Raw genomic sequence first — 9,371 nt, 5'->3', positions numbered from 1 at the left:
AGCCACCAAAAATATTAAGGAAATGTTTTTTTATGAGCATGAAAAGTGCGTGACTCAAAACAGTCATCCGAAACAAACTTATACATTCAACCCAACAACTTTGGTTTAAAGATCCTGGTTCTGCTTTTCTGAAACGACTTTTTTGTACTGTTGTTTCACCCTTGTCGGCCACCGTAGCGGGAGCCAAGCTCTGCGGCAGATAAAAACATCATGCGAAGACTTTTCGTTTCAGATGTTTCTCATCATAACGGGTGTTACACCGGCTTGTGTCGTGCTCTGACACAGACTCCATCGTTGCTCCAGTGTTTGTATAGTTAGTCTACAGACCGACACTGTTTTACTGACAGTTTACATCTAAAATGGATCACCTGCTTCAGGTGAAAATCGGCGTTTTGATCGGTTTGCTGCTCCTCACTCTTCTGTTCGGGTTGATCCCTGCTCGGCTCAAGTGGTTCCAAGATATCGGGACAGGTCGGTACAGACTATATGCTCGTGTGACAGGCAAACAAGTACTTTTTACTACCTGTTTTGTTTGTGTTTTTAATGCGACTTGCATTTTTCGTGTCGAATAAGAGACGTTAGAATCTCAGCTAAACCGCGCGCGCATTATCAAACAAAACACAATTTTATCGTCATTCGATTATTTGTTGCTTTACAACAGTAAAGCCGATCGACAGGGGCTGTGGTGACAAATGCTGTTCTCCTGTTCTTTTTTTCTCACAGTGCGCTTCTGTAGCAAATAAGCAAGCTAACCTTTATTTGAACGAAATCTGAACAAAGACTGGTGCTGCGCCCAAAGTCAACGAACTTGCAGCATTTCGATGCCATTTTATTATTTTATTCTCCAGTGTGTACAGTGAGTCACGTGTTTTCTGTCCGATAATGTTCAAGCAATGATCTACTTTCGTACTTATCGATTGTTCCTGATCAACCATGAGGATATGCTTGTTCCTGGCACTAACGGGAAGAGAGACCGTGTTCCATAACAGAATGTCATTGTTTAAACTTGCATTAGTTGTCAAACAACTTCCTTATCAAAACGCCTTTTGGAAGTTCACTATTGACTTTTTCACGTGTCTTTCCCAAGTTCGGCACTGCTTTAAAAGACCTGCGCTGTATTATTTATACTTTTAATAATTTTAAAGTTTTAGTTAATAATCGTGGAGCCTGACTGGAGTCACCTGATGAGGGGGAAGCCCGAAGCTCAGACCCCTCTAACACATGAGTATACATTAAATTTCATCTTTAAACAAACAAGAAGAGGTGTGGTTCTGATGATGCTAAAGTTGTTACAATATTTAGGAAAATGTCTGAGATGAAACAATAATTCTTCCATTTCATCCTGATTTGCCATAGATTTCCCCTTCCCCCAATCAAGTTGAAGTACTTTGTCATTCCAGCTTCTGTAGGCTATATTTAAAATACTCAGAATTGTATGTGTTTTTCTTGTCCCAAGTTGGTGGAAAAATAAATAACACAAGAAAAACACTGAAGTGGAAACTGAAACCATAAGGTGTGAGCTAAAAGCATCAAATACTAGCAGACATGAAAAATAACTTCATCGATGGATTAATTCCATTTCATGTTGGCTTTAAAAATGGCTGATCCTTGAGTTAAAAATGCAGAAATGACCGACACGAAATAATTATTGACCACAATGTTGTCAGCACATTTTATCTGCTCAGAGATTGATAAACCCAAACCAATGTGTGTTTAAGCTCATCCTGAAGATGAACTTTTGTCTTTCCATCTGCAGAGTCCCATCGCCAAGTGTTGAGTCTGATCAGCTGCTTCGCTGGCGGGGTTTTTCTGTCAGCATGTTTGCTCGACATCATTCCAGATTATCTGTCGGACATCAGCACGGAACTCAGTTCTCAGAAAGTGGAGGTACGTCCGAGGGGGAAATGCAACTATTGGCACAATTTGTTTTTATTTATTTCAATTTAGTCTTGAACTATTCACTACAGTTATCAGTTATTCTTAGAAATGTTCATCTAACCAAACCTACACTCCAAATCTCTTAGATGTTGATCAAGATATGAAAAAAAAATCATTTTATTTTATAAACTGGAAACAAATTGTGAATATTTTCATATTGGATTTTTTTTTTTTTTTATAGTGACAGACTCATAGTAGTTGGAATTAAGATAAAACGTTTTATCTTTGATTACTTGGAATGTTTTCTCTGTTATATGTTTAAAACGTGTTTTGAGCAATGTGACTACATCAAACTGCATTTGAACTATCTTGTCTTAAAACAGTCCAGCTTTCCTCTGCCCGAGTTCATCATGGCTGCTGGCTTCTTTATGGTCCTCATACTGGAGAAGATTGTCCTGAACTGTCGGGAAATCAGAGGCTCTCGTGAAGAGAGAGCGCCCCTTCTGACCGAAGCTCGAAACGGGCATGTGCCGCACAGTCACGGTGCAGTAAGGGACGCCGATCTGGAGAGCAGCGGGCACCACGTCCACGTGGACTTCCAGGCCCACTCGCCGTTTCGTTCCTTCATGCTCTTCCTCTCGCTCTCACTCCACTCGATTTTTGAGGGCCTTGCTATCGGCCTGCAGAGCACCGACTCCAAGGTAAGAAGACGCTTCAGCTGATGTTAAAAGCCGTCTTGAGCTTATGCTTTTGTCTTTTGTTTGGTTTCCTTACTTTCATTTTAACAGCCCCTTTTTCACCTTTTATACAACTTCTGCTTTGACAGAGCGCTTGGATCGTGTTTTACAGCATGTTAATATATTTCAAGGAAACTTTCACTTCAGAGCTTCAGCACGGACCATGAGGAAATGAACCATACTGTCACATGATTCAGATCTGCTGACCATAATCAAGCCGAAACTGTCCCAGCCTATTGTGAGTTTTGCCTCATGCGTACTCACCTCCATGCCTTTGTGCATTATGCATTTCAAGGATCGGTGGTTTCTAAAGGAAGTGGTACAAACAGCCTGTTAGCCAGGTGGAGGGATCAGCAGCACTAGATCTGCCCCTCTTCTGGACACTGCCAGCATATACCAGTTCTGAAAGAGTACATCCCACGATCCCTTGTGCTGTTCTCACCGCCTGGGTCAAGTCCTTTTTGCCCAGTTCTGTGCAGCTACCATACCACTCTGCAACACTGAGGCAGAGGATCCTCTCTATAGTGGCTCCGTAGACGTTTGCGAACAGCTGAGAGGAGAGTCCAGGCGACCGTATTTTTCGCCCTACACGTCACGTTCTTTTGGGGGTTTTTTTTGCATGATTTGCATGCTCTGCAACTTTATATGCCGAAGCAACGTATTCATGGATTTTTCCCCCCATATTTATAAACCAATTTTTGGCTGAGATATGACCATTTTCATTAATTCTGACTGAAAATATTGAACACTACCATTTTCAGCCGCTAGATGGCACTTGAGTAGTATGGCATGCCGTTCTGTCATGTAATAGGTAAAAGTGGCTACTAATGATTAGGGATGGGGCCGATCTGATCAAGTATCTGTATCGGCCTCCGATACCAGCATAATTTCCGTATCGGATTTTTCCGATCCAACCTGCAGAGATTTCCGATCCATGATGCACGTTGGCTTCAAACTATGGAATGGATTTCCTGAACGGCGGCGCGTCTCATGAACCCAGAGTAATAAGACCCGCCTCACATTCAGGAAATTCAGTTCATAGTTTGCAGCCAGCTACAATGTGAGGACTGAGTTAGCAGCACTGTGGCTAACGGCTAACCAACTTTTCATCTAAACATGTCCGCTGTGTGGAAGTATTTTACACTAGAAACACCACAAAACAAGACAGCAACGTGCAATGTCTGCAGAGCCATAGCGCCACATTAAACCGCGGTAAAGTTAGTTTTATGTTGGACATTCGAGCTCCATGACTTCAGTGGTCTGCTCCTCCTGCTGAACCCGTAGCAGGCAGCCCGACCCCAGCCAGCTGCGTCCAATGTGCCCAGTTCAGTCTGCCGGTCTCCGAGGAGGGGCAGACTGAGCGCGGCTGACCGAAATCAGAGTGCCTGCTTCAGATTGAACAAGAAGAAGACATCGCTGAAGCCACGGAGCTCGAATGTTTACCAAGAAGTTTCTAAACTTCATTGTAATTAATGATCAACTTCTATCACACACAGAGTGTTTAGCACATTATGACGGAAACAAATTGTAGCACTTCTCCTTAAACACGTTTGAAACATTTGAGTCAAACACAGTGAGGGGTCTTTGTTTCCACTACAGTACTGCTTTACTGTATCATACAGATGTTTAACCTTTCTAACAACCTTGTTAAGAGACCTGGTTTTTGACATGAAACCAGCTGTAAATGTAGTATTCTGTCCGTGCACTGAATAAAGATCTCGTCTTGCTACAATGTAGACTGTAGTCAGTAAACCAGCTGGCCATGAATATCATCAGTTTGACATAGGACTGTACGATATGGCTAAAACTTTTATCACAATATATTTATTAATTACGATCTATAACAATATAATTCTGATATCGATGTTAAAAATATAAAAGCCTCAGAAAAACTGTACAACCTATACAAATAAATTAATGTTCACCTTTTGTTTGTATCTAGCCTTCAAAAAAATGTTGAAATCATCATCAAATAAACCTAAAACTCTCAACTTTCTTAATATTAATAGTTTTAACTTTAAACAACAACATAACCCTAACCCATGTTTGTCTTTTGAAACAGCTGGGGTGTCTTTATCCGACCTTAAACAGACGAACCACTTCCACACCGCCAAATTAGTCTTTCCCCTCTTATCGATGATGTCATCTGCTTTCTCTTCGCTTGTGAAAGCTTGTTCAGTCACATTCTGACGGTCATGGACACTCCATTTTGAAGCAAAAACTTACCGCGCGTTGGAGCTTAGCCTGCTGCCGCTAACTCCTTGGAGCTGTGGTGTACGTACCACGCACTTACGTAGTTGTGCCGCGGCTTTTTCTGTTGGGGTTGAAACTGAAGCGGCCGCTTCAACCCGAACAGAAAAAGAAATGCGTCAGTGAAACACTGTAATCATATCGTAATGTATATTTAAATATCAAAAAACTCATATCACAGTTATTGAATAAAAGCATATCATGATATATATCAATATTGAGTTGTTGTCCAGCCCTAGTGTGATGATGATTAAATGTTTCGTGTCTCCCTGATCACGCTGTCTCGCAGGATGTGTAGTACTGTTATTATGGATGACATGGCTCAGATACCCAGGTTTTTATTGTCATCCAAACCTCTCCATACGTTTCCTTTAGTGCGTCATCACTGATCTAAAGGGTGTAACTAATCAGACACGGTCTCTGTTTGGCAGGTGTTGGAAATCTGCGCTGCTATCCTCGTCCACAAGAGCATCATCGTGTTCAGCCTGTCACTGAAGCTGGTCCAGAGCGCCGTGCCCCCGGTGTGGATCGCTGCGTACCTCGTGATATTCGCCATGATGTCACCGATAGGCATCGCCATTGGCATCTGTGTGATGGAGGCCCAGCTTTCATCTGGAGCTCTAATTCAGGCCGTCCTGGAGGGGCTCTCTGCAGGAACCTTTATCTACATCACCTTCATGGAGATCCTCCCGCACGAGCTCAACGCTGCTGGGAACCAGCTCCTCAAGGTGCTCTTCATCCTGGTGGGCTTCAGCATCATGGCGGGACTCATGTTTTTTCTGGGCTGAGGCTTCATGTTCTGGCTCAGGAAGGAGACTTTAGGGCTGAAATGATCTTCATTGGAATCAAAGAGTGGGGTCGTTGCTGCACTGCTACATCAGAACTCTGGACAGTTTTCACGTCAGAGTTTGACAACATGCTTGTGTTTCTACAAGTGTTACTCTTTACAGATGTTATGACTCCAGATGACTTTCATTCACGTTTTCTTTGGATGTGATTTTCTTGTTTTTTTACGGTGCAAATGTTTGTCACGGGTACGTTTTTCACTCGGTTATACTTTGGTTTGCAGAACCAAAGTGTGTTTCAGATCATCTAATCTATAAGAAGGAAACATCTGAACGCAAAAGAGAATGTTGTAAATCTTTGTAAAAGAAAATCTATCAAATCAGTTGTTAATGATTTAGATCTTATTTGTTTACACTGTTCCTGCAAAGCAAAGGAGAAAAATGCAGCTCTTAGTTACCAAAAAAAACCAAAAAACTTGTCTTCCTTGCAAAGTTTTTGTTTGCTGATTAGTCTGCTGCTTTAGGATCAGTCAGTAAAATTGACATTTTGCTGCTTTTGGTTTATTTTAAGCTTAGTTTTTGAGGCTAAGCTGTTTTTCTTACTGAGAAACTAGTGCAGCACTTCTTGTTTGTTCAGGTAAAACCCTTGAATGTAAAGTGGCCCACTCCCTGTTTCAGTGTACAAATACACACGTTTTCTGCATCAACGAGGCAATACAGAACACTTCGAGGTAAAACCTTTATTCTCCTCGTTGCATCTGCTGAACCATAATTTCTAATCTTATTTGTCACAGAAGTGGATCTTTATCTTCAAGATCAACGTTTGTAAAGGACAGAGAGCTGCAGTCAAACGTCTGTGAATCACAGATTTACTGAGGCTATAAATGCAGCTGCTGCAGTAAACTCATGTTCCACTTCCTGTTTCGGTTTGACAGGGCTGAAGGAAGCAGAAATTTATGATGAATCAGCAAATCTCTGCAGTTTAAATTTGCATCCGTGAAAGACTTTGTCCAGATATTTATTTGTTTCACAGTTTTGTCATAAAGTCCACAGTGTTTGTGTTGGGTTAAGACTGGAGAACAGAAACTGTGCCTGCTTGTACAACTGACCTTCTGATCCTTCAGCTCATTTAGGAGGTGAATTATTTTATATTCAACCCATAATCCTGTCGACGGGAAAACAAAACACTAAAATTAGTGAAGATAATATTTTTTTAAACAATAAAATATAACACAGAATTTGCCGTCCGTGTTACACTGTTTATTTCCTTTTCCTTCATTCTTTAGTGATAAAATACTGGTCTGTATTTTACTTGATTTTTGTTTGCAGTGGTTTTATGGGATGTTTGATGCACTGAGTTCAGCCACCAGATGGGAGTGTTTACCCTCTGACAGAAACAGCATTTGAACAAATCGTTTAATTAATTAGTGTGTTTGGGGGCAAATTAATTTTATGTTAGTTTTATAGCTTTTTAAAAACAAAAAGTTGTTACTTCCGATTTGTCGTTTTAAACTGAAATGTTTAATATTTCAGGACAAAAAGTCCAGATGTAATTGAGGAAATCAGCTCACTGGAGATAATGAAGGGGGCAAAGCTGTGTTCAGATTATATAAGATACATTTGTTTTGGTCAGATTACCACCTGACGGCCATCCCACAGCATTAAATAATCCTCTCAGAACTTTCAAAATAAAGTGCACATTTTCTACACACTAAACTAGGGCTTTTCAACTGGGGGCTGAATCAGGCCCACGTGAACTCATTTGCGCCCACCAATGGGTTTATGTTTAAATAAAAGTAGATTTTAAACCATAAAACAAACTTAATGACATTAACGGCCCCTGAGCTCTTGGCTTTCAGTAACTGTGGCCCCCTGACCAGTTTAGATGAATGGCCGTGCTCTAAACAGACTGGTTTGCGACATGAAAAAACACCATTCTGTAAACATGTCCACACATTGAAGTCGTCTTAATTTTTTTATCTTTTGTGACGTCAGGTTGAATGAACGAATGAACATCAAGGATCGGAGCTGCGAACTGAAGACGGAGACTTGGGATTGATTTTGCACCCAGAGGCTCCGCAAACTCACTTGCTGCTGCACCAGTTTGTTTTCCATGAGCATCCACTAATGAGCGAGTGCAGGAACAATGGAGCAGAAAGTACCAGTTTGAGAACAGTGTCCTCAGTGTGTGGGGCAGGGAGACGCAGGATGGATGCTCACCGTTCACTCACTGACCTCGTCTCAGTCACCGCAGGTCTCGTGTGGAACTTTGAAAAATGTCTAAACTCAAAAGGAAAATGCAGGTAAATGTAGAAAAAATGTTGAGTTTGTTAAAACAACTATAGTACAATAATTTAACAAATTTTACTTAACAGCAGCATCATCCAATGAGTGAGATGTAAAACCAACTAGACAAACTGCATTTCTTGTGAAAATGCAGTGTGAAGGCTTATTGCAGAGAAACTGCTGAAATTAGATAAAAAATACAAACAAACAAACTGAAATGTAGCTGAAATGAAAGAACAAGCCTAATTTACCAAAAGCAGAAAAAAACATATTTGCTGAATTAGGTTTAAATTAGCAGAACTGAACACAAAAATTAGGAAATTAACTATAAAAACTGAAATTGGCAACAAAAACAAAAAGGCTGAAAAAGCTTAAACTACCTAAAGGAAATGGAAGATAAAATGAGCTAAAAAAAAAAAAAAAAAGGGGGGGGGGATTAGTTGGAAAAAGCAAAATTTAGAACAAAAATAGCTGAAATATGAAAAGTTGAAATCAGAATAAATTTTATTGTCATTGCACCAAGATACGATAACATCTGAAAAAAAGCTTAAATTAGAAACAAAAACAGCTGAAAGTAGCTAAAAAGGCAGAAAGATGCTGAAATTACAAGAAGAAAGAGGAGAGAGCATGTTTTTGCTGAATTTATTAACCTTTATTTAATTCTTAACCTTTATTTAACCAGGTAAATCCCACTGAGATCACAGGTCTTTTGCAAGGGAGGCCTGGGCCTGAAGGCCACCTACATGTTTTTGTTCTGTGAGAGGAAACCGGAGTACCCAGGCTGATTTAGGCTAAAAAAAAAAAGTTGAAATGAGTGCAATAAATGTGGAATTAGCTAAAAATCTTAAATTGCAGAAAAGCTGAAGCGTGCATAAATTAACTGAAAGGAGCATAACAAGCTGAAGTTAGCAGAAAGAAGTTAGAAGAAGCATAAAACTGTAGTTAGCAGAAAGAACCTGAAAGGAGAACAAAACAGCTGAAGGCAGCTGAAAAAATGTTTACATTTGTGCAAGGAAGCTGAAAGAAGCTGAAACAGAACAAAATGTGAAAGGAGCAGTAACAGGTTGTAAACAGATCTAAAGGAGGATGTAAAATGAATCAATTCATTTTCTATGAGGGAAAAATGGCAGAAAAGGCTAAATAAAAAAATAATAAAAACCTAAAGTTGCAGCAGTACCAAAAGTCATAGCACCGGACCGGTTCTGAAAGAGCTGAACATTTTGATATATGATTTGTTGAAATAGCTTTAAAAATGAGGGACCAGAATCGCACCGAAAAACATACAAAAGAAAAATGGATCACAATAGAGTGAATGCTTCATAAACTTTCACACAATAATTCTCATGTCAAATGATTAAAAAACAAATACCAGGGCCGAATTTAGGAGGATGGGGGCCCCTGGGCTGGAGTCAGGATGGGGGCCCCTGGGCTGGAG

At 40.3% G+C, this 9,371-nt stretch overlaps 1 protein-coding gene across 1 annotated transcript; it reads left to right on the top strand.

Annotated features, from left to right (window-relative positions):
* Positions 1-305: 305 nt before the first annotated feature.
* Positions 306-5,653, top strand: slc39a1 (solute carrier family 39 member 1). The gene is made up of 4 exons (XM_037697670.1): positions 306-471; positions 1,757-1,887; positions 2,262-2,579; positions 5,297-5,653. Exons 1-4 carry the CDS (start codon positions 360-362, stop codon positions 5,651-5,653), a joined length of 918 nt encoding a protein of 305 aa, XP_037553598.1. The 5' UTR covers positions 306-359.
* Positions 5,654-9,371: the final 3,718 nt, after the last annotated feature.

Source organism: Nematolebias whitei, chromosome 2, assembly GCF_014905685.2.
Source record: "Nematolebias whitei isolate Nwh7 chromosome 2, NemWhi1, whole genome shotgun sequence".
In the NCBI taxonomy this organism is placed as follows: domain Eukaryota; kingdom Metazoa; phylum Chordata; class Actinopteri; order Cyprinodontiformes; family Rivulidae; genus Nematolebias; species Nematolebias whitei.
This window is presented reverse-complemented; position numbering and strand designations above follow the sequence as displayed.

What these genes read in the sequence shown, in the direction of transcription:
- slc39a1 (XM_037697670.1), top strand. Translation starts at nt 360, where the DNA reads ATGGATCACCTGCTTCAGGTGAAAATCGGCGTTTTGATCGGTTTGCTG. An exon ending in GTTCCAAGATATCGGGACAG is followed by an intron (nt 472 to 1,756) that starts GTCGGTACAGAC and finishes TTCCATCTGCAG; the next exon opens with AGTCCCATCGCCAAGTGTTG. An exon ending in TGCAGAGCACCGACTCCAAG is followed by an intron (nt 2,580 to 5,296) that starts GTAAGAAGACGC and finishes TCTGTTTGGCAG; the next exon opens with GTGTTGGAAATCTGCGCTGC.